Source organism: Crocodylus siamensis, chromosome 12 (genome assembly GCF_052110815.1).
Source record: "Crocodylus siamensis isolate JL-2025a chromosome 12, ASM5211081v1, whole genome shotgun sequence".
NCBI classification, from domain to species: Eukaryota; Metazoa; Chordata; order Crocodylia; family Crocodylidae; genus Crocodylus; species Crocodylus siamensis.
This window is the reverse complement of record NC_143406.1, coordinates 14,670,287-14,695,430: the sequence shown is the minus strand read 5'-3', so window position 1 is coordinate 14,695,430 and position 25,144 is coordinate 14,670,287. Positions and strand designations below refer to the sequence as shown.

At 47.8% G+C, this 25,144-nt stretch overlaps 1 protein-coding gene across 5 annotated transcripts in view; it reads left to right on the top strand.

Annotated features, from left to right (window-relative positions):
- MEGF6 (multiple EGF like domains 6) overlaps positions 1 to 25,144 on the top strand; it is a 328,842-nt gene that overhangs the window by 230,572 nt on the left and 73,126 nt on the right. For all 5 annotated transcript variants that reach the window (XM_090024523.1, XM_090024520.1, XM_090024522.1 and 2 more), the window contains one exon: positions 11,179 to 11,301. In XM_090024523.1, coding sequence (XP_089880649.1) covers positions 11,179 to 11,301 — 123 coding nt within the window. The remainder of the gene's footprint in view (positions 1 to 11,178; positions 11,302 to 25,144) is intronic.

Sequence of the window (25,144 nt, the reverse complement as noted above, 5' to 3'; positions counted from 1 at the left end):
CCACTTGTTGCAACATCACAGTAGGGTGAGCAAGCTGCCCTGTAGTGTGGGCTGGGGTTGTGATCGTGCCTTTGGTCTTCAGGCTGTATGGGTTAGGTACTGCTGCTCGACACTGCAAGCTGGCACATGACCATAGACATTGCAAGCAACGAGGCCCTCTTCTTCTGTATTTTCTTGGTGACCAAAGCACGGGGGAGCATAGCGGCAGCAGCAAAGCAAAGTTTGTTTTCTTTAAGCAGGAGGAAGGGAATACACAGAGGGAGCATGTGTGGAGGGAAGACAAAACTGAGATAAGGCAACTAAGACATCACTGGGCTCATGGGGGGGCCCTCTGCACATTCAGGTAAAGGTGCAATGAGATCTAATGCATGATCCACATAATCGTGCATCATGCCATGCCACATATGCATAGCAGGAGGTGTGATTGAGGGATTGCAGATCAGATCCCATTATACCTTACTGCTGGTGCAGGGGGAACCTAGTCTTGGGCTCCCCCTGCACCAGCAAGAAACAAGTCCCCATGGCTGGGAGCCCTCTCTGCTGATGGGCCTCTCAGCTGTGGGAGCACATCATGCACTCCTGTGGCTGGGAGTCTCTTCATCTCACCCAGAATCTCAGCCACGGGGTGCCCCAGAGGACCCCACAACAAAGAGCCACAGCTGATGTGGTGTCTCAGCTGCATGAAACACCCCCCTGGTTGGGACACTGTGTCAACTATGGTCTCCTAGCTGTAGGCATGTATGGGTGCTCCTGCAGCTGGGAGCTCTCTCAGTTGATATAGCTCCCAGCCTTGGGGGCATGTGTTCCCACAACTGGGAGCCAGCATCAGTTGGGATCTCCCAGGCTCAGGGGTGCACATGCCCCTCCCCCCCCAACTCGGAGCTCTAATCTGCTGACAGGGCCCCCCACCACAGGGGCTGCTAGCCACATGTTCAATTAATGGCATGGTAGGTTGCAGCTACAAAATTATTACACATGTTTTGTGGAATAACTTTGTAACATATTCCTTTTCATATCACATCATTAAGTGAAAGAATGTGTGTCCAGGTGGCCACTTAAGAGTTGACCACTTAAGGTGTGATTAACTGGGCCTTACACCCAGTGATTACACCTTAAGTGTAATGTGTAGATGGAACCTAAGTGATTGTGTATCTCTGATTAGTTAGTCTATAAGGTGCAAATCTTCCCCACCTTCTGCTTGATTTGAGACTAACATGGCTGACTATCTCTGTTGGGATGTGCCATCACTGTTTCTCCTGGACCTTATTAGAATGGAGGCATGGAATCAAATGGCTGTAACAACTCAAGATGGCCATGTTTCCATGCGTGTGCATGTGTTTGCGCTGAGGAGGGAGAGGACAGAATGCAGGGACAAGGAAAAAGTGACCCCAGATGAGCAATTTTTCCCCTCTGAGGTCTCTTCCTACTTGTCTTCTGTAGTGCAGATTTCCACCTGGCAATAAGTAAAGCCGGACAATGGAGGCAGGTCACTGGGAATATTTGCATTGCTACTAACCGCTAGCAGCCTGTTTTTCTTCTCTGACTTGTTGCTGTGTTGCTTCCATCTTTTTTCAGCCTCGTTCTTACCTCTAATTGCTGTAATCGGCTGTAACAAACTGATACTCAAAAGATAAAATAGCTGAATCCCATGTGTGTTCATCTTTACAGATTTTAATTAACCTTTCCTCCTGCAGGCCTGCTCTGTAATCCAGGCTAATTGCCGCAGGGATTAAAACCTGGCACTAGCTGTTTAGCCAAATGCAGCAAATCCCAGAAGCATATCTACTGCCTGTGCTTACAGCTGGGATTCATCTCCTCCTCCTCCTCAGCCTTTCAGAAGCGATGAACTGGCTCTCTACAAACTGCTCAGTAATTTGAAAGCTGCTGCTTCTGCTGTTGCCCTTTCTCCAGGGAAACTGATAGGGAATTCCTGTCTGACATAAATCAAAGTATTTCTCCACCATGGAATCTCACTCAATTAGGGCAGTGAACTTCCTGCCCAACCAATTCCCCCCACTTCCTATTCCTACAGTCATAGTTTTGTGTTTTGTTTCACTGGTGGTGGATTATAATTTACATCTGGTCATGGTCGGGCAGGTTGTTGCTGTTAGGAGGAGAAATCACTGAGTGCGCCAGGTATGTCTGTGATGCAGCCTGTTTCTTACAGATCTTAAATTTGTGTTTCTCTGAGTACAGTAGAAATCAAACAACAAGGTAGTTCCCTTGCTTAGTATTTCAACCCTCTTTTTTTCAGCCAGCACTCTGCTTCAAAAGCATTCTCTCTTGGATTTCCCTTAGGGTGACATCACAAGTGCTTCTCTGGTTGACTTGGTCTTTCTTCTGCCTTCTCACGTCTTCCTCTGTGATGTTTCTGGCTTCATCTATTCATGACCCCTTCACCAAAATTGTATGCAGCCCCCACTCATTTTAGGATATTACAACATCTGTGCAGCCTTGCCGATGCATTTTGTTGCTTCATCTACCATAGCTCAAGTAAGAGGACAGTTGCTTCTCAAATGAAATTTCTAATTCCCACTAGTTTCAGTGAGGTTTTAGTAGTCCCCAGCCTACAAGCAGTCCTTGCAAGTCACAAGAAATATCTAACACTGAATCCATTGAGTTCTGGAAGAATTTATATCTCACGGAGTAATCAATAATTAGGGAATTCCATCTTAAGTGAATGCACCAAGAATCAGATACACAGAAGGCGCAGACAGAAGAGCATATCTCCATTGTAACTCATGACACTGTGCAGGAAGCGCCATGAGTTACTACAATCCACCGGACCCAACAGACGTTTGTTGTTGAGTCCCAGGGTTTGGGGAATCCATGTGTTGTTGGCTGCAATCCTACAGCCGGCCTCCCCTAGCAATGCCCCTGTTCCCTCCCAACCCTGGTGCTGTTTGCAGAATGGGAGCAGGGAAAGGGAGCTGCAGGAGCAAATTCAGGGGATTCCCTAGCCAGTGCTGGAGGATGGGATGGGATGGGTGGACTGGAGGCCCCCCACCCCCCAATCTTGGTAGTCCCAGTGAAGCACCCAGTGTATACAGACTCTGGGGAGCTGGGTCAAACTGATGTGCTTCCTTTTCCAGTAAAGCACTGTTTTATTTATTTATTTTTTTCATGTCTGTCAGTGCCCTAGATGGCAAGACCATCACAGATACTAGATAAGTTGGAGCCTGTTACAAGGCAGCAGGTAGGTGTGCACTTATGTATACAATGTGTATAGCTTGTACCAGTGGTTCTTGGATTATTCCATAAGATTGACTTCATCCTAAAAGTAACACCAGATTGTTTAGATGCATTGAAAAAAGGTCAAGTTAAGGCAGTGTGGAGGAAGACACAAAAATTAGCATCAGCCTTTGCTCACCCATCCAGTGAAAAACTCCATGCAGCTTTCACTACCATCCTTTCAAAAGACAGATACTCCATCAGGTTCAGGGCAGCATTGCCATGGGAGCAACGTCTGCCTATTAAACTTAGCTGATCACTACCGGGCTCAGCACCAAAGCTGTTAGCAAACGGGTCAAGGCAAGAAAGGAAACTATTCCTTAGATCTACAAGAGCATGCCTTTGTGGCTCTAGGAGAGACAGTGCAGATTGCTGGACTGCTGGGGGTGAAATCAGCCCTTCCCTTTGCCAGAGCATGGTAACTGCTAATCCCCAGCAGTAGCTGCGGACTTTACTGTGCGCCAGTGTATGAAACTGTCTTTTCTCTCTTCCTATTCATAGTGGTGACTCGCTGAGCTTGGAGGGCTGTGCAGCTCTGCTTGTTCTCAAGACACACAACCTAAGATTGCTTGAGAGATAAAGCTGTTGCCCGCGTATCTGTGGTCTGAGGGAATGGAGGTTTTATGTGTTCCCTGTACTGCACAGTACTTATCCAGAAATCTCTCTACTGCAACAGAGATAAGGGACTCCAGAGTGAAACAGAGCAAATAACTGGTTATGTGAGAAGTGTGTGACGATGCAGGTGATGTGCATTGCTGCTGGTGGGACCAAGATAAGGCTGTGTTGAAGTACTGGCCTCTCTCCAGAGCCAATATGGAAAACACAGAGGGAGGGGAAGCCTAAAATGGCAAAAATTTCAAATTTGCAAAATCTGAAGGGGAGAAGAGGACACAGGGGGTAGAGACTTGGGAGAGGGGGTATAATTTAGGGAACACAACAGGGGGTATAATTGCTACTTAGGTGTATTGGAATACAAAAGTTTAGACAGCACAGAAGTATCATTTCCTGACAGCGAAATACCTTGGATTGTACAACAGGCACCAGGGGAAGCCGTAAAACTGTCAGCAGCTGGCATATTTAAATGTAGACCGGATAACATGTGAAATGGGATCGAGGAAACAACATGCTCAACTTTAGGGCTTGTCGGAGGCTAGAATTCCTGTGGTACATTCTGACACCAGAAATTTTTAGTCTGCATCAGAACGAAGTCCCAAAATCACTGGTAGAATGGGGATTCCAAGATGTAGAGGAAAAAAGGCGACAACTTGGTATTCTAGCTTTTCAGGGAAAAATCGTTGATGCTCCCTGAGTGACAGTGCTGGAGCAGGTAGCCTAGAAGCCCTGGGAGCCCTTGCTCCAGCCACTGCTTCCAGGGCTGCTGGGTTCCTGGCTCCAGAGCGGCACTGCAGTGGGTTGCCAGGGAGGCAATCAAGCAATCAGGAACCAAGGCAGCCTGCCCTGGGAACGCTGCCTGGTTTCCATCAGAACATTCAGCAAAATTGACATATTTCCATAGCGTGTGTTGATTTTGTTGAATTGGCATTTTCCAATGGAAAATGGTTCCCTCAGAAAGTTTCCAAATGGCTCTACTACTGAGTGCATCCTTCTGAGGTTAATACTAATAATACAATAATCTTTCTGTGTTTTCTTTTCCTGTCAATCTTGTACTTCCCCAGTGTCTTATAAACCCCTGGTTGGGGTATATCTGCTGTACTAGGAAACGCCATGGAAACAGGCATATGCCTTTTTATTACTAACACTGTCAACCCAATGTTATGGCTTCATATTGGAGTGTGGCCTTATGGGCAGGCCCAGCAGATAGGCCAAGCCACACAGGTCGAAGTGACATAAAGCCAGTAGTCAAGTAGCAAGCTAGCTGCTGATGGACTCTCTATGAACTTTTCTCTATATTTACTTAATTTTGGAAGAAGGGAGTTTCTCTTTCTCCCCCACTTTTTACCTGTGCTGCCTGTGCACAGGATCTTTTCCTCTAGCTAAGTGGGTTTGAACTCTGCCTTGTGTGAAGTTCATCAGCAAAGCTGCTCATCATAGTAGCCCCTTTGGGATCACGAGGAGGAACTTGATCTCCTTTTCCTACCCCTACAGTACCTCCAACCACTGCTGCCCTGATGAGTGAGGGACTCAGTTCTTCATCCAAGGGAGGAAGCCCAGAATTCTGCTTCTAGGCCAGGGATAGGCAACCCCCAGCATGCATGCCAATTAGTGGCATGTGGAGACATTTTCCTCAGCACACCAGGAGGTGTATTATATATAGGGGGTTTTTTTAAGTTGCTGCTCTGGGCTCTCCAGAACAGCCAAAGGTCCCTGCACCATGGCAGGCACCGCGGGTAGAGTCAGGAGAACACAGGCAGGGATGCTGTCTGGGTTTTGCTGAGCCTGCCCCTGTCCCTGGGCTGCACCCCCCAATCCAGCCTAGCTCCTGGAGGGGAGCTGCAGGTGGGTGAGACTGGATCCCGGGCAGGTGCTGCGGAGGGGCATTGTGTGCTGCTGTCAGATCTGCTCCTGGCTGGCTCGGCCCCAAGAGCCACCCATGGCAGCTGTTCCCGGGGCCTGGGAGGCTCCATTGGCCAGGACCTTGCACCATCCCATTCGTGCTGTGCCCGGCATGCAGAAAGGCTGAGCCTGGAGTTGGGAGCCCCCTGTGCTCTGCGCCCTGCCCGAGCCAAGCAGTGTCCCCTCACAGGTAGGGCAGCTGCAGAGCCATCCCTGCAGAGCTGCACAAGCCAGGCTGAGCACCTCCACCCACCCACTGCAGCCCAAGCCCATAGAGTCCCAGGGCAGCCCCCACTTCCCACCCAGCTCCCACTGTCCTCTGACTACCATCTTCCCAAGGGCCTGGCCAGCCCCTGCTGGGCCAGCTTACCCACAGAGCCTCCCCCTGTGCCTTGTTCTTCATATGCCACCTGGCCCTGCTGCTCAGTGCCCCGGTGCAAACCAAGCCTGGCATCTCTCTGCCTGAGCCCTGGCTGGGCCCAGGGCTTGCCCACCTGCTGGGAGGCTCCAGCACAGCAGCCCTTGACAGCACTTGCCCGGGCCCCAGCCTCGCCCACCTGCAGCTCCCCTCCCAGGGCTGGGGCCCAGGCCACTCTCCTGGAGGCTCCTGGCCGGCTCGGCCCTAAGCGCTGTCCGTGGTGGCTGTTCCCAGGGCCCAGGGGGCTCCTGTAGTTGGGCCCTTGCATCACGGTGGCTCTGCCCCACTCATGCTGTGCCTGGCGTGCAGGAAGCCTGAGCCCAGAGCTAGGAGGCCCCTGAGCCTGGCATCCCACGCCAGCCAGGCAGCATCACCTCACAGGCAGGGCGGCTGCTGTTCCTCCCCAAGGAGCTGTGTGGGCTGGACTGGGCCCCACCTTGGGTGCTGCTGGATGCCCTCACCCACCCGCCACGGCCTGAGTCTGCAGAGTCCCAGGGCACCCCTGCTTCCCACCCAGCCCTGCTCTTCTCTGGCTGCTGACTTCCCAAGGGCCTAGCCAGGCTGGCCTGTCCCCGATACCTTCTCCCCATGCTGCCTGGACCGTGCCCTGAGTGCCCAGCGCCGGCACTTGGTGCCCTAGTGCTGCCCCCGCCCAGGTGGGACGAGGTGTCTGTCTGCCGTGGACCAGCGGGCCTGAGCTGCAGCTGGTAGCGGGGGAAACATGGGCAGTGAGGGACACACCCTCTTTCTCTTTTTCCGTTTTGACCTGTCTTCTTTTTCTCGCTCCTCTTTTTCTCCTTTTCTCTCCTTTTTTCTTTCTCGCTTCTCTCCTTTTTCTCTCTTTTCTTTCTCTTCTCTTTTTTTACTTTTCTTTTTCCTTTCCCTCTTTTTCTGTTTCTGTCTCTTTCTCTCTCTCTTCTCTCTTTTCTCTCTTCTCCTTTTTCTCTTCTCTTCTTACTTTCCTATTTTTCTTTTCTGTTTTTCTTTTTTCCTCTTCTCTTCTTTCTCTTTTTTACTTCTCTCCCTCTTTCTCTGCTTTTTCTCCTCTCTTTCTCTCTTTTTTCTCTCTATTTTTTTACTTCTTCTCTTTTTCTCTTTCTCTTCTTTTTCTCTCACATTTTTTCTCTCTTCTCTTTTTTCACTCTCTTCTCTCCCTTTTTTATCCCTCTCCTATCCTTTTTTCTTTTTGCTTTCTCGTCTTGTTTTTCTTCCTCTTTCCCTCTTTCTTGCTTTCTTTTTTTTCTCTTTCTCTTTTTTTTTCTCTCATCACAACATGCTTAACAAAAAAAGAACAAGAACAAAGGTAGTATATGAAGTTTTCTGTATTGGCATCGAGTTTAGAATTTTAGAAAACGGTATTTACTGTAAAAAAAAAAAAGCAACATTTGTGATTATTAACTATATTAATATGCAGTGCATTCTGCCATGTACTCCCTGTCCCAGTCTTGTTTTTCTAGCAGGCCTGTGCTCTGATACCTTACAAAGTAGATATCGTGGTTTTTTCAGCACCTGTTCTAGGCGGATAACCATCCACCTTGTATAGTTGATATATTGTCCATTTTGGGACCCTGCAGGAACTAAACCATGCAGGGATCCAGGGCAGAAGTTAGAGCTTGATTGGCTTGGCAGGCACATCAGCTCTTGCTGCAGCATCTTTCCCTGAAATACTGATGTTTCGGGAAAATCTTCAGAGAGAACCAATGGGGGCTGAAGTTTCACATCACAGCACATTTTATTGGCTTTATTGCTGTAAAAATTGCTTCTGGTTAAACACTTCCAGCCTGCTGAGAACACCTTTTTGGTCTGTTCCCCTGAGTCAACCCAGCCTTGGCTCCACTGCTGACAGCCAAGAGAAAGGGTCATCACCTGACACCAGTTCTGTATTGTTCAACCACTGCTTCTCTCATTCACATAAGAATATTAAGAAAGAATCAGCCTAGGATGGGAGAGCAGGGGACTAGAAGCCAGGTTTGTTAGTAGTTGCTATCGGGGCTCCTGGGGTCTACCCGTTACCCTGTCACCAAGTACCATGTGACCTGTAGCAAGTCACTTGTCTGTGTGTGGTTTAACCAAGTCATTGGGAGTGATGGTGTTTCATTCACTGATATTTCTAAACAATGTCCAGTGAAGAGATGTTAAAGGAGAACAGAAGTATTTTTATTATTGTTCTGGAACCCACATACCTTAAGCCATAGCAGCACAAACCCAGTAACCACTGGGCCTTTCTCTGCTAGCTGCATTGATTTGGAAGTCAATCCAGTATATGAGCAGAAGATTCTGCCCCGATCACTGTGCCATCTCTTCAGGCTATGCTGGAGGCTCCCAGAGGCATCTTGTCTGTTTAGGAGTTACTTAGTTATCCTTTCCACAGAAGAGATGAGACCTGCTGAAGTCTGTTTCCACCAGAGTCTGAGGAATTCTGTCTTTCTTCCCAGTCCTTGCAGCCTGGAGGGGCTACGCTGCTGTGTGAGACATTTGGCATGTGTTTTCCTGCTGGTTATCCACAGTGCTTGGCTGCCTAGCCAACTCATTCTCAGTTATTCTCAGTTAAAAGCTCTTCTGGAGCACCTCATCTTCCTGGTTATCCTGGTATGGTTTGGTCTGAGAATCTTTTGTTCACTGGAATAAAAAATGGGTCTTATGGAAATAGATCTTATGTTCTCATGAAGGACTGTTGTCACCCCCTGGAACTGGCAGAAGAGAAGGGGTGTTAATTCCATTAGCCTTTCTCCTCGATTCTGACTTTCAAAATTCAGTTACCATCTGATAGAAATCCAGTTAGGCACCTTTTCTGAGCATTTTGCTTCAGCTGTGAGAAGAATGTTCAGACAGCAGGAAAACAAGCTGAATTATAACCATATATTCTCTAAGCCAAGAAGCCACATCTCTGAAATACAGAAGAGAATGGTGCCCTTCAGATACTCTTCCACTTATATTGGTACCTTGGGCCACCTATACATGTGCTCTGGGGTGGGGTGGGGTGGGGTGGGGGGTATTCTAATTAGAGCAGCTCTCTGCATCTCCAGCAGACTCAATTAATCAAGTCTGCTCCTACCGATTCTAATCAGAACTCATCAAAACACATGTAGAAGTGCCCTTGGATTCCTCCTTTTTTGTAGGAAGGGGAGAGGGGAATCAGAACAGAGGTAAAAGCCGGACCTGTAATTAATTTCTGTAGATTCTGTGTGTGTGTGTGTGTGTGTGTGTGTAACTCACCCTTTAGACATAGATATGTCTTTTGCACCTCTAAGTTAAAGAGAGAGAGAGAGAGAGAGAGAGGGAGGATAAGCTAGCATTAAGTAGCTGGAGCATTCTCAGTTGAGGAATATTATTGCTAGTATTTCAGGACAGTTGTCTATGACCTAACACGCTGTGGAAAAGAAATAAATCTGTTTTATCACAAGCTGACTACTGTATGTTTTGTAGTTTTAAATATTAGGAGGATTAGGAAGCATTGCCAGGAAAACCTAGGTTTGTTGGCATTTGAACCCTTGAAAGAATGCTCAGGGTTTGAGGGAATACATCAAGATTATTCTGCTAGAGATTCTTTCTTTTCTTCAAGCCCAAGTAGTTTCAGTAATGGGAACAAAAACACAAATTAACACTGACCAAGCTGCTTTCTTTTTTGCAGAAAATACTGCTTTGGTTTTTCCAGGTTTGTTTTGGTGTAAAAGCCCAATACCGCAATGACTGTATGAAGAACCAGCAAAGGCAAACGAAAAAGTTGTCCTGTATGACTCTGCCAATGCACATTTCAGAGTTTTTTTTACAGGTGGTCACGCTGACCTTGGCCATGTCATTAAACATACACTATTTCACTGTGAGGAAATCTGAGATAAGGGTCCAACGTAATCAGTTTTACTGAGATAAGCTCTTCTCTTTTTTTTGCTTTCTGGCTTCTAATGATGATTTATAGATTTACTGAGCACAGTTGAATCATTTCTCACATTCTACCGCAGAGTTTCAGCATCCCATGAAGAGTCCTGAGCATCTAGTTTGTGAAATAAAGGGCTTCAGGTGCTGTTGAGATGAAGGGCCTGATAGTAATAACATTTTATGTTTACATGCAGTCTCTGATGCTAACGCATGTCAAAGTGTTTCACACACCATCTACAGGTGATGATGTCTTTGAACTCCAGCTGTGCAGACAACACAGGGAGGAAGGGGAAATGTTGCTCAAGGATATATAGACAAACTCCTACTTTTATGGTGGCCCAGTTTTTCAAAATTACACAGCACAACCATGTGCACACCTGAATTGTTTGCACAAAACCCAACTGACCCACACAAGTTGGGTGGCATGGGCAGTGTTTCATGTAAGCATGGGCACATTTTAACTCAGTTGCCCACAGACAGAAGCCAGGGCAGGGCCTCTTATGTTCAAGCCCTTACTTTAAAGTACATTGAAAGGACTCCAGTTTATCTGCCTCATGAGGGGGCCGAGTCTCGTGTGCTAGGATCTGAACCTATAATTCCATTGAATCTATGTGTTTAAAACCAAATCCCCTCTGGTTGTGCATAAAAGTTAGCTACTTGCTCATGCCATGATTATAAACAGTGTAATATTTATATAGCAAATAGACTAGCCTGGCCTGTTTACAGCAGAGGGAGAATGAGAAGGATTAAGAAGCTGTACCAGACGCAGGAATTCCAGTAGTTTGATTGAATCAGTCTTGACTCTGTTTACCCTGGTTCTATGGCCAAGAGTCAGAAAGTTGCATGTAGGAACTAATTTGCTTCTGGGAATGTCTGTTGTCAAGTCGACATCTAAACAGCAATCTATGGTGAATGACTCATATGATGTAAATTAGTGCTGAGCACAGTCCTGTCCTTGTGATTTTCAAAATGGCTTGAGTGATTAAACATGATGGAAGAGCTGTTTCCTCTCTTCTCTTCTCCTCTCCATTCGTTCCTTATATCTGAAACTGGTTCACAGAGGATAAGGAATGCTGAGCTCAGCTGCTTTCATGCCCACTTCTCTGAGGTTTTTGTCCTTCCTCTCTCCCCTTCTGCAGATGTTGATGAGTGCCAAGTTCACAATGGGGGCTGCCAGCATAGATGCGTGAACACCCTGGGGTCCTATTACTGTGAGTGCAAGCCAGGCTTTCGTCTGCACACAGATGGCAGGACCTGCATTGGTAAGTCAAAGCCTTCGGTTCTGCAAGGCTGTCTAATCCTCCTTACCCATCTTAGCACCCACTTCGGCACACAATAAAAATTTAGTTTCTTTTGGCCCACTTTTGCTTCCATCTGCTGGTTAGGGAGCTAGTGAATGGCAGTGAATTGCGGATTATTTCCTGGCAGCTGTCATTAACATTTCCCTTGCTGGGTCCCTTGGGCAGATTGTTCTATTCTGTACAGATGCTGTATGGAATGATGCGCTGTTATTGCCTTGATGTGATAAATGAACCAAAGGATAAGGATCATGTGCTTTTGATTAATGCACATGATTAATGTGGCCCTGGTAACCTCAGAATCAATGAGGCTTGCTTCCTCTGTGCAGTGCTTCGGGTTGAGGCCGACCTCTGTACACAAGACATTCTGATGAACATCTAATCCAGAACCAAAATGTTAGTGAGGTGTCTAAAGAGGCAAGAGCTTAGAAAGGTGTTTGTGAGCTGTGTGCCTGTTCATGCCTGGGATGCCAATGAATCCAGCTGGCAATGGGGAAAGTATTCTAGAGGGAGCACAAGGAATGTGGGCTTCTCAAGAAGCACGGGTTCAACCCATGCAGGGTCAGAGGTTGTGAAGCAGCATTTCATAAGAGGTTCAGTTCTGTGGTAGTGTTTGGCAGTTGTTTGCTGATAACACCTTTCCCTCTGCTGGGGTCTAACTGTGTAACAAGCAATATTGCACAACCTCCCATCAAGTTCTCAGAGCCTCACAGTGTCTATGCATCGTCTGGCCAAAGCACCACATTAGAAGCACCACAATCACTGCTGGTCATTCAAACTTGGGCCACTCTGCCGTGTGACAATTTATGCAGTCCATTGTTGACTAAGACCCAGAAACCTGCAATTATACAGCAGTGTCTGGTCCCTTCCAAGGAGGTCTTTGAGCTGATACCAGGGAGGCGAGTAGCTCTGTGTCTCACTGAAGCCTAGGCATTTAGACCTCCCTGCCTTTTGCAGAGCATTTTGCAGGCTGGATATAGGTTGAGGGTAGAATTGGTAGCATGCTTCAAGGGATTTAGCAGCTAAAAAGCAGTAGCTAGGGATCAGAAAACCTTCTAACCATGAGTTCTGAATTGTGGGGGGAAGAACAAGGCATGATTTAATAAAACAAACCTTCTTTTGTGGAAGTGAACCAATTCCCTACCCCCCCCAAGGGGTGGGAGGTAGGAAGAGGAGAGGTGTTAATTAAACGTGGACACATCAAACACGATCCACCCTTGATTTAGGGTCTTAATTTCCTCCTTGATGCTGTCAGATAAACGTAAGTGGAAAATGCTGATGCTTTTGTTACTCCTTGTATAACAAGTTGTGAAAGCCAGGGATTAATGTGATGTTTTTGGCATGAAAGAGTAAGTTATTGGATGCAAAAGGTAGTTGCCAAGCCAAGGAAAGGAGCTGAGGTGGAAGATGCTTTTCTGCATTCATGTGTAAGGCTTTGAGCTGCATTTGTTTTATAGCAGTGGTGTCAAACATACAGGTTGCGGACCAGACCTGGCCCACAGAGCCAGGTCATCTGGTCCACAGCCACAAGGGTGGAGACTGTCCCACGGCTGTAGTCAAGGACCTGGGTTAGAGCTAGGGCACTGGAGCCCCAGCAGCACTATGGGAAGAGGCCTGATTGCAGCTTGTTGCTGCAGCAGCAGTCAACAACCCCTCTTCCTGCTGGGTCCCAGACCAGAAGTGGGAGAGTGCGTGCGTCTGATCCAGCCTACAGGGCCAGCCCTGCACTATTTGTCTGGCCAGGGGACTGGTCCCACACCCATTATCTGGCCCACAACACCCTTGGTTTATAGCTTGCTTTATAGGCAAACAATATAGGATGAAATCTCCCAGACTTGACTCAGTTGTTGCATAAGGAAAGTTCCTACTGAAGTCAGGGAGAACTTTGGCTTGTTAAGGCCTGAGTTAGGTCTATAGAATTTTGCACAAATGATCTAAACAGGCTGTTTTATCAGGCAGGAGTGTGCTTCATATACTGCAGCTCCTTAAAGGAATGATAAAGAGGTTTCTAACTGACCTGATGTGAAAAACCACTGTGAACATCTTGAAGAGTTACAGCACTTTTTGAATGTGCAAACATGCATTGAAAGAAGGGTTTCTGAACAAGCCTTCAGATACTTCCTTAAGTCTGGAAATGCTATAAAAACAACCTGTTTTGTGCTGTTTTGGCACTCCTGCTCCCAGGGCCAAAAAGAATAGCGCTCCTGCATTTAGGGTTGTCAAGCTGACATGCACAAAATCCACATTGTTTCGATTCTCAGAGCAAATGGGAAGGTTAGTTTTTTTTGGATCCTCTTCCCCAGATAGTTTCTTACGTGTGGCAGTGAGGCCAGCCAGCATATTACTTAGCAGCAGCAGCAGGTCTCCTAAGTTCTGGAGCCTGCCATTGTTTGGAAAAGAAAACTTCTCTATAAAGTTCCAGTTGATCTAAAAGAAGAAACATTTGCTGGAATTTGCTGTTGCTCCTCAAGAAAAATAAGGTTACATAGCATCCAACACTGACCCTTTATTAGTTCACTACAGAAGGGAGCGGAAGAAATCAAATTAGATCCAGAAGTACTTTTTGCCACGTTCTGAAATGGTGTCGGTATTTTATTCTGAAGGAGTTTGTCCCTGTTTTCTAAACTGAATTTCCATTTCTGGGGCAGATAGAGCCAGACGGACCCAATGGCCGCTTGTCATCTTTTTTTTTCAGTCCTATTTTCTTTACAGTGCAATATCCTGAGTATGTAATTAAAACAAGGCACAGGGGGAAAGCCGCATTCTTGTTTGCATGCAATGCACATGCACTCTGAGTTTTTCACTTGGGAAGTGTATCCAGAGTCTCTAGCCATATTCTGAAGCTGGTCATGTGCTTTTCTGGAAGGCCAGGCTTATGGCATTAAACTTATAGTAGGATGAGAGGAGCTAGAGAAATATGAAGTTTCATAACCCATTCTAATCCGTATGTCCTGAAATTTCTGCAAAACATTTCAACAGCTAAAGAAGTAGGCTGAAATCCTTTAAAAGGGATATTTGACTTCCTCTTTCCAATCCAGTTCCTGGTTTGATAGGACCTGCAACCCACTTGTGGGACGGTGGGTTTTTTCACAAATCTGGTTCTTGTCTTTCAAAGATCACTGTGCAGGAAAAATGATGTATTGCCCTAACTATGTATTAAACTCTTCTCTCACGTGGCTTTTCAACATGACTTGAGTTGATGTTGTCAAATAAGCATATGTTGAAGGGTTTTAAAGCCGTTGTACAGTACAGCTCACTTTCTAAATTCTGCTAACAAAAGGAAGGTCTGTGTGTATGTGTGTCTGTTGCCACTCAGGAGTAGTGGTCCAAAATAAAGTCAGGCTGACAAAGCCTTTTGTACCACTTTGTAGTTATGTTTAACTCATTGTCCTTGGGCTGTGGATCGTCTCCAGAGCTCTACCCAGAAAAGTCATCTACAAATGCATCTGCTGCATCATGATCTTTTAATGAGCTCAGCAGGGCATCCATTTACACCAGCTGAAGCTTGGAAAGTGGTATGTGTTGCATAGGGGTGCTAGGCCATGGCAACAAAGGCAGGAGGCCAGTTTTGTTTCTGGCTTCCAGTCCGTTGCAGTAACTGCTTGAATATATAACCAGTGACCATATGGCTAAGTCAGTGTTATGCATGTACATAGACATGGCTTGTTGTCTGAAGAAGATTGTTCCCTTGTAGGGATACTGTCTTTTATTCAGTGCACAAAGAAGCGGATAGACTACCAGGAGCCCTGCCATTTGGAAGCTTTAACCTCCCAGACAGAACCAGCCCCAGAAACCGAAAGAATTTCAAAAGAAAACACATGAAGGGAGATTGTCATCTAAGTGGAGCATTCTGTTGACTAAAAGGGATTTCCGTGGAGTGCCTTGAAGCTCCTTGTTGTGCTTCTGTTTCAGCTTTACTACTGGTACAGAGCTGCTACGCAGAGCATCCCAAGGGGCCATCCCCTCAGCCATGTGCCAGCAGGGGTCTCCTGCTGTGCTTTCCCCACGGGAATATGTGCTTCAGAGCTGTTTGGCATTAAACTTCCTAGGGAGGATTTGCGGTAACATGTACAGCGTTGGAATCCATCCACTAGAACCGGGTGGTCCCGATCTCCTCTTATGGGATTCTGGAGCAGCTCTTTAAATCTCTGGGGCTGGCTGCTGATGGGGCTTGACATTCATCCAGTGGTATCTGCACTGTTGGGATTAAAAGAACACATGAAAACAACAGACCCCAATACAAATAAACAGTAGCAGGTTGTGCTTGTAAAAGCCTCCGCTCTGTGCGATTCATAAAATTACAACAGCAGAACCAATCTACAGATAGAGTTACTCTTCTCTTCCTTCTCCCCTCAGAGTTGGCAGCTTCTGTCTTTGTCCTTGAAGCTCATACAGTGTGTCCATTATAGCTGCGTAATAAGCTATTAAATCATTTGTTCAGTCAGATCAAAGCAGACTGATTTTTTTTCTTTCCAAAGCCCACGACAGGCAGAGCAGGCTAACTTCCATATGAAGTAAGCGGCATGGTGTTTACGACTGGCCTGCCTTCACTTCTTGGCATAAATTTGGCTCCTGCTGGGGATGACCATGTCTAATGAATGCCACTTTTCCACGCTTGCTTCCTGGTGCCTGGTTTGTATCCTGTCAGCTTGGTATCATGGTTTTCTTTGGCATGACGAGCCAGCAGCTGTGTCCTCCCCAGTGGTTGACTGTGCTTGAGTAGTTATGCAGAGCAGCTCAGCTGCAGTGCTATAAAGTTTTCTGAGTTGGTGGAGCTTGGGGTCTCAGATGTGCACAAAATTTGTGTCTTTAAAAAAGCACCCCATAATTTAAACATAAGGTGGGCAAGGAGGTCATTCTTTCTTCTAAGATGCATTCATCAGGCAAAGCCTGCTATAGGGAACTGTCAATAGAGGCTTTCTGTTGGCTCACTATGCTCTGATACCTAGACTGATAAAACACACAAGACTGGAGAATGCAAGTGCTCAAGCCAGGCATCGCTTCATGGGTTACTCAGCAATGGTCCCTGGTCTTTGAGCCTGTGCCTTCTTTCTGTTGTATTTTTACAAGTACATGAAAGTGGTTCTCCCCACAAGTGCTCAGTCTAGATAAATATTTACCTTGCAAAGCTGGAGGCTTTGCTCTGACTTGATCTTTGGAATCACATGGCTTTTATTAAAACCAACATTCCTGGCAAGTGTTACAGGACCAGCTACTTGAGGGGCATAGGGAAATGTACAGTCGGCAGTGGAACAGACACAAGACCTCGCTTAACACCAACTGTCATTTATTTCATTAGCTTTTATCCTGTGCAAACGCGCTCTTGGCACCATTTGCAAAGCAGGAAGAATAAAGCTTCTGCAGAAAGGGACCTGGGGGTTACAGTGGACAGTAAGCTGGATATGAGCCAACAGTGTGCCCTTGTTGCCAAGAAGGCTAACAACATACTGAGCTGTGTTGGTAGAAGCATTGCCAGCAGATTAAGGGAAGTAATTATTTCCCTCTATTCTGTGCTGGTGATGCCACATCTGGAGTACTTTGTCCTGTTTTGAGCCCCCTACTATAGAAAGGTTGTGGACAAGTTGGAAAAAGTCCAGCAGAGGGCAATGAAAATGGTAAGGGGGCTGTGGCACGCAGGCTTATTCAGTCTGCAGAAGAGAGGATTGAGGGGGGATATAATAGCAGCCTTTAACTACCTGAAGGAGGGTTTTAAAGCGAATGGAGCTGGAATTTTCTCAGATGACAGGACAAGGAGCAATGGTCTCAAGTTGCAGCAAGGGAAGTTTAGGTTGGATATTAGGAAAAAACTTTCTCATTTAGGAGGGTGGTGAAGCACTGGAACGGGTTACTCAGAGAGGTGGTGGAATCTGCATCTTTGGACGTTTTAAGGCCCAACTCAAAGCCCTGGCTGGAATGATCTAGTTGGGGATGGTCCTGCTTTGAGCAGGCAGTTAGACTAGATGACCTCCTGAGTCCCTTCCAGCCCTAATTTTATGTGATTCTATGATTATCTTGGTAAGATTCTGAGCTAAAAGGCCAGGCATGACTGAGAGAGCAAGACACATACACACACCAAAGCAGCAGGCACACTCTTGGTTATATGTGGTAGGTTCCCTCCAGTGGTTATGAAACTGTCTTGATTTGTAGGTTAATTCATAGATGCAGCCTCAGATTTAGATGCTTATCTATAGACCCAGTTTTAAAGAAGGGCACAGTAACCTTCATAGATTTCATAGACATTAGGGCTGGAAGGGACCTCGGGAGATCATCGAGTCCAGCCCCCTGCCCAAAGGGCAGGAAGTCAGCTGGGGTCATAGGATCCCAGCAAGATAAGCATCCAATTTACTCTTGAAGGTGTTCAATGTAGGTGCTTGAACCACCTCCGCTGGCAGACTGTTCCAGACCTTGGGGGCTCGGACAGTAAAGAAATTCTTCCTTATGTCCAGCCTGAAACGGTCTTGCAGGAGTTTGTGACCGTTTGACCTCATCATCCCTTGGGGTGCTCTGGTGAACAAACGATCCCCCAGATCCTGGTGGTCACCCTTGATAAATTTATAGGTGGCCATCAGATCACCTCTGAGCCTGCGCTTTTCCAGGCTAAAGAGTCCCATGGCTCTCAGCCTGTCATCGTAAGATCTGTTTTCCTGACCTCTGATCATGCGCGTGGCTCTCCTCTGGACTCTCTCAAGCTTCTCCACATCCTTTTTGAATTGTGGAGCCCAAAACTGGAGGCAGTACTCCAGCTGCGGCCTCACCAAGGCCGAGTACAAAGGGAGAATGACGTCCCGGGATTTGCTCGAGAAGCATCTATGGATGCAAGCCAGCGTTTTGGTTGCTTTACTAGCCGCAGCATCGCATTGGAGGTTCATGTTCATCTTGTGGTCAATGATGACCCCCAAGTCTCTTTCTTCTGTAGTGCTATCCAACGTAGCACTGCCGAGCCTATAAGGGTGCCGCAGGTTTTTCCTCCCAGGGTGGAGAACCTTGCATTTTTCGGTGTTAAACACCATCAGGTTCTCGTCCGCCCATATGCTGAGCTTGTCCAGGTCAGCCTGGATCACCCGCCTATCTTCTGGCATGGATGCTTTGCCCCAAAGTTTGGTGTCATCGGTGAACTTGGCCAGTCCACTCCTGACTCCAATGTCCACATCATTAATGAAGATATTGAACAGGATGGGTCCCAAGACAGAGCCTTGAGGGACCCCACTGGTCACAGGGCACCATGATGAGTGACTGCCATCGATTACAACCCTCTGGGTCCGACCACGGAGCCAATTTCCCAGCCAGCGGATCGTGGTGGAGCCAAGGCCACAACTGGGCAGTTTGGCCAAGAGGTGATCATGGGATACCAGATCAAAAGCTTTTTTGAAGTCAAGATGTATGACATCAATCTCTTCTCCCTCGTCCAGGTGATAGGTCACCTGGTCATAGAAGGAAATGAGATTGGTCAAACAAGACCTACCCGCAACAAACCCGTGCTGGCTGTCCCTTAGAATGTTAGCCTGGGCCAGTCCATCAAGGATGGCCTCCTTAATAAACTTTTCTAAGATCTTCCCCAGGATAGAAGTCAGGCTAATGGGCCTGTAGTTAGCTGGATCCACTCTCCTCCCTTTCTTGAAGATTGGCACCACGTTGGCCTTCTTCCAGTCTTCGGGCACTACACCAGAGCGCCAGGAGTTTTCAAAGATCCGTGCCAGGGGCTGGGCTATGACGCTTGCCAGCTCTTTGAGTACCCTGGGGTGCAGATTGTCAGGGCCAGCTGACTTGAAGGTATCCAGCTTCTCAAGGTGTTCCTTCACGAGGTCAGCATTGATGGAGGGTAGGGGATCCCCATCACCCAGATTTCCCTGTCCCATAGCAGGCATGGGCGTCCCATGGGACTGATGAAAGACTGATGCAAAGTACCTATTTAATAGGTTGGCTTTTTCCTGGGCGTCAGTAGTCAGTTGCCCCATCTGGTTTAGCAGGGGTCCAACATTGCCCTTGCTTTTCCTTCGGCTCCCCACATATCTGAAAAAGGACTTTTTGTTGTCCTTGATGCCTGAAGCTAGTTGGAGTTCAGTTGCAGCCTTGGCTTTCCTGGTTTGCTCCCTGCAGGACTGGACCAGTGCAGAATAATCCTCCTTGGAGGTGAATCCCATCCTCCATCCTTTGTAGGCTTTCCTTTTTAGCTGCAGGAGGTCCGCTAAGTCCCTGGAGAGCCAGGGGGGCCGCTGTGCCTTCTTGCTGCCTTTCCTCCGTGTTGGAATAGATTTAGCTTGTGCATTGAGGATCGCTTCCTTGAGAAGCAACCACTCTTCTTGAACTCCCATCTCCCTGGGGTCATGGTCCCTGAGGGCCTGACCGACAAGCCTCTTGAGCTTGTCAAAGTCGGCTTTTCTGAAGTCAAGGACTTCTATGTTGCTGACTGACTTGCCAGCTGTTTGGCGGATGGTGAAGGTGATCAGCTCGTGGTCGCTGTCACCCAGCTTCCCATCGATCACTAGGTCACCGATTAGGTCGTCCCCCGTAGCCAGTACCAGGTCAAGCAGCGCTTTGCCTCTCGTTGGCCCATAGACTTCTTGAGTCAGGTAGAGGTCATCCACGCATGAGAGAAAGCTTTGCGACCGCTCAGATTTAGCTGAGTGATCTTCCCAGGAGATGTCCGGGTAATTGAAGTCACCCTTGACAACCAAGGTCCTGGAGCAAGCGGCCTCAGTCAGTTCCCGGGCGAACTCCTGGTCAAGCTCAGGACTTTGAGTGGGAGGTCTGTAGTAGACTCCCACCGTTGTGTCCCCTGTGCCGAATTTCCCATGAATTTTTACCCAGAGGGTCTCTAGCTGTCCATGCCGGTTGCCAACATCAGCTTGCAGGGACATGTAGCTTTCCTTGACATAGAGAGCTACACCCCCGCCCCTTTTGTCAACACGATCTCTCCTGTACAGGGTATAGCCCTCTATACCCGTGGTCCAGTCATGGGTGGAGTCCCACCAGGTCTCCGTTATCCCAATGACATCATATTTCTTTGCACTGAGCAGGAGGACGAGCTCGTCCTGCTTGTTGCCCAGGCTCCTGGCATTAGTGTACAGGCAGGTAAGTGTGCCCTTGGGGGCTCTTGCCTTGCCCACAGATTGTGCCAGAGCTGGGTCAGGGGTGGGCTCCCTTAAGTGCCCCCTTAAGTGCCGTGGTCTGCTGGCTTTGCAAGGGCCGTTCAGCGGGCCAGCAGTGGCAGTAGTCCCCCCATCCCTCAGCGGGCTTAGTTTAAAGCCCGGTGGAGCAGGTCAGCCAGCCTGGCTGAGAAGAGCCTCCTCCCCAGGGGAGAGAGGTGGAGGCCATCTCTTCCCAGCAGCTCGCTGCCTCTCTCTCCAAAGAGTGGGCTGTGGTCATGGAAACCAAAGCCTTCCCGATAACACCAGCGCCGCAGTCTTTGGTTCACCGCGTGGATCCTCGTCTCCCTCCTCAGCCCATAGCCCGAGACTGGGAGGATCGACGAAAACACCACCTGAGCTCCCAGACCCCTAAGCCCCACTCCCAACTCCCTGTAGTGCCTCATGACCTGGCTGGGGGTGCTCCGAGCCGTGTCATTGGTGCCCACGTGAATAAGGAGCATGGGGTAGTGGTCTGTGGGCCGGAGGAGCTGCAGGATCCTCTCCGCAATGTCTCGGATGCGGGCCCCTGGGAAGCAGCAGACTTCCCGGGCTAAGGGGTCGGGGCGGCAGATTGCCCCCTCAGTGCCCCGCAGGATGGAGTCTCCCACAACAAACACCTTTCGCTTTGACTTGGGGAGAGCGGGGCCAGTAGCTGTGGTTGAGCCTGGGTTGCCTGCGGGAGCCGGCAACTGAGCAGGCTCTGCCGGGGCTGCAGGAGGTGCGAACCTGTTGCTAACTCCGGCGAGGGAGGGGCCTTAGTGTGGCGGGCCTTGGGGCCTTCATTTGTTTTCAAAGCTGGGTAATGGAGAATCTATTTGGTGGTAAAACATTTCCTGCTTAACTTATTAAGTTATTGCCTGTGAAGACATCCGGTTTACTAAAAAGAACATGTTTCTAAATGCATTGCAGTTGCTTGTGGGTCTTTGGCTTTACTGCTGCCCTCTCTGCTTTGGAGTTGGAACTGCAGAGCCTTGTGTGAGAAACCTTGTGTTGCTTAAGGGCCTTGTTACATGATAATTTTGGGCAGCTCCTAGAGCTTTTAAATTCCAGATTGTCCACACATCAACACTTTAAAGTGGTTTTAAACACTCATTATGCAGATCAAAGTTACACCACTCCAGGGCAGGATTGCCTCTGATCCGCACTACCCAGCTCTTGTTCCATTAAGATGTGGCCACTCCCCACAGATGTGCCGCCAGAGTTTCATAGATTCCATAAACGTTAGAGCTGGAAGGGACCACCAAAGATCTTCAAGTCCAGTCCTCTGCCCCAGGGGCAGGAAGTCAGTTGGGGTCATAGGATCCCAGCAAGATAAACATCCAAATGTCTCTTGAAGGCGTTCAAAGCAGGTGCTTGAACCACCTCTGGCGGCAGTCTATTCCAAACCTTGGGGGCTCAGATAGTAAAGAAGTTCTTCCTTATGTCCAGCCTGAAATGGTCATGGAGGAGTTTGTGACTGTTCGATCTTGTCATCCCTTGGGGCGCTCCAGTGAACAGACATTTCCCCAGATCCTGGTGAGCCCCCGATAAACTCATAGACCTGCGCTTTTCCAGACTTGACAGTCCCATAGCTCTCAGCCCCTCATCATAAGATCTATTTTTTTGACCTCTGATCAAGTTCAAGTCCTCTAGTATCCCATGGTCTCTCACACCCCTACCTGAAGAGCAGGGAGAGAAGCCCATCATGGCTCATCAGCCCTGTAGTGACTCACAGCTATAGCTTCTGGTCCTGCCCCTGCTCTCGAGGCCTCTAGTGGCAGCTGTGCAAGTGGGAGACAGTCACCAAAGATTTCTAGATTAAGGGTGCAGCTGCTCTAAACGCCACACTAGCATTAACACCAATCAGCATTTGTGCAGCTCATGGTGTAAGGTACAACAAAGCCTTAATAGTGAACACCAATTCTCCCTTATTTCACAACGGCTGCAGCTTGCTTTGTATCCCATTGTTGTTCTGAAGTTCTGCATGTCTGTGGCCTTACAGTGCATCTCCGCTTCAGGCAAGGTTTCCATTGACTTCACTGGGATTTTTACCTGGCCATGCACTGCAGGGTCAAACCAGCTTTCTCATAAGATAGGCTGCATTTCAGGCTGGGATCTCTTTCAATTGCTGGGCAGATAAGATACAGTGCAATTGAAATAAAATATTCTTGCCCTGACAGTAAACTGATCAGCGTGGAGCAAAGAATAACTATTACATGTGAAACTCTCTTATGTTATCTTGCTGCTGCAGACTAGTTCTTACTATGGAAAATAGGAAAAGTCTATATCAGGTCCTACTCCAGGTCTGAGCCAAAGTAGCCTTACAGTTCTGACCCACTGTTGAACATAGGTAGTTGCTTTAGGAAGCAATTGGCAGTGCTAGCACACAGAAAAGCAGTGCCAGGAAGTATTTTGGAGACCAAAAGAGACCCCTGCTATGAAGTTTCTAGTTAGGGTCTGTAAAACCATGAATCCAATTCTCTGAATGTTTTCCGATCGCCACAAAAGCCGCAAAACTTTCATCGGGAACTGTCTAAAGCACATGCTGTCTCCAGAACCCCATGAGGGGAGGCCAGTTGCTGTTAACCCTGGAAGTACAAAGCCCCTCACAGAGACAGCTGGAGAGAAGTTATCTGGCAAAGCTGCTGCATGTGGCTTCTCATTACGAGTCTATCATGGAGCGTCACAGTAACTGATTGATACGTGTTGAATCTGGAGGATGTAAGATGCAGTTTTTAAGCACCTTTCTTCTGAGGTTCTCTAATCACTTTAAGTGCAGTTATGCCCCTCAGAAAATCCTCTTATTAACCCCGTGTTATGTAAATCACCTAGAGCTTAAAACCCATCACCTTTTGGATCAGTAGCAGAATGAAGAATAGGCCTGTGCGAAGCAGCTAGTATTTGATTTCGATTCAGATTCGGCCAATTTGGGGGCCAGTGATTCGATCTGGTGATTCAAATCACTGTCCTGATTCGATTTGGCCAAATCTGATTAATCTCCTGCCAAATCTCCAAATCTCTGAATCAGCCAGGCCAGGCCCATCCCCTGCCACTCTCCTACCACGGCAATGGCTACCCCAGCTCCCGGCACTTATCAAAAAAAAAGCCCCGTCTCACTGGGTGCTGCGGGGTGTGGAGGGGTGATTCCCCCTGCCGCACATTGCCCCATGCTGCATGGGGGGCTCTGCACGACCCTCCTAACCCCCCCCCCCACTCCCCCAGCCCCCCTATTTTGTCTGCCATGGGCGACTGGTGCTGCCTTAGTTGGGGGAGCAGATGCCCCCCCTCTACCAGTCCCACCAACCAGGGGGTCCCCCCCGTGGCCGATCCTGCTGCCTGTCTGTGGCCAATCTCACTGCCCCGGGCGGGAAGTGGTCCCCCGCGGATAATCCCACAATGGCTGATCGTTGAAGGCAATCGCTACAGCCACTTCCGGGAGAGGCTGCAGCAATCGGCCGGTGCTTGCAGGGGGGGCACTGGCGCTTCCACCTCCCCCCCCCATTTCCTGAGCAGCAAGCGCAGCTGGACAGGTGGTGCATCGGTGCTCTCAGGGAGCACGTGCACCCTCTTCGCATTGTCACTGTTGTCTACTGCTAAAATATAATAAATGTGAAAAGATTTTAATGCAAAAGGAAGGGGAAGCAAGCAGAGAGCATTTTGCCAATTGCCTTACTATCCTGAAGTTACCCCTTCCTCTATCAGAAATGGATGGGGAGGGGGTTGGCTAGCATCTGCAGATCCTTTTACACTATTTCTGAGGGTTTTGTTTGGCCTCCATTCTAAAATAAGGGATTTAATCTGAGCCAGTTGCTTTTTTTGTCCTGTAACACAGAGAGATGCTCCTTATTAGTGCACAGCGTATTTCTGGAAATTGTCGAGATTAGAATAAGTTAGTATGGGATTATACAGTGTATTCATATTTCTATCATTTCGATGTAGAAATCTAGTATTCCCAGGATTTGTTTGACTGAACAGAAAGATTGCATCCTGCAGATCTGTGTGTACTTAAATGGCATACACAGAAGAGGTAATTGTGTGCATGGCTTGCCGTTTCTCAGATCTTTGTTTTCCAGTTGCAAGTGCTGAATGTAGAGTTGAGCTGTATTTGAAAATTTAACCCTTATATGTACCATGAAGGGTGACTTTTGTGAATTTCTTAAAATTAAAACCCACAGTGAACGTCAACTTGAATGCATTTGTTTTTAATGAATGTTCTTCTTCTCCTTAATGGAAATATAGGTGGATTTGAAAGAAAAAACAATGTATGTGTGTGAGAGAATTTAGAACAGGAGAAGCTGAGTCAGGATTCCAGAGTCTGCTCCAGGCTTTGTCACCTTCTCTCAAAGTATGTGGCATAAGGCTTCGATGCAGCCAAGCACTTAAGCATGTTCTTAGCATAAAGATTAATAGATTCATAGATTGTAGAGTCGGAAGGGACCACAAAGGTCATCGTGTCTGACCCCCTGCCCCTGGCAGGAAAGAGGACTGAGGTCAGATGATCCCAGACAGGTGACTGTCAAGCCTCTGCTTGAAGACCTTCAAGTTAGGTGATAATACTACCTCTCTTGAAAGCCCATTCCAGACTCTGGCCACCCTTACTGTAAAAGTAACCTAAATCTACTCTCCATTAATTTGCACCCATTATTCCTAGTTACTCCCAGGGGCACTCTGGTAAATAGCGCATCTCCAATTCCCTGTTG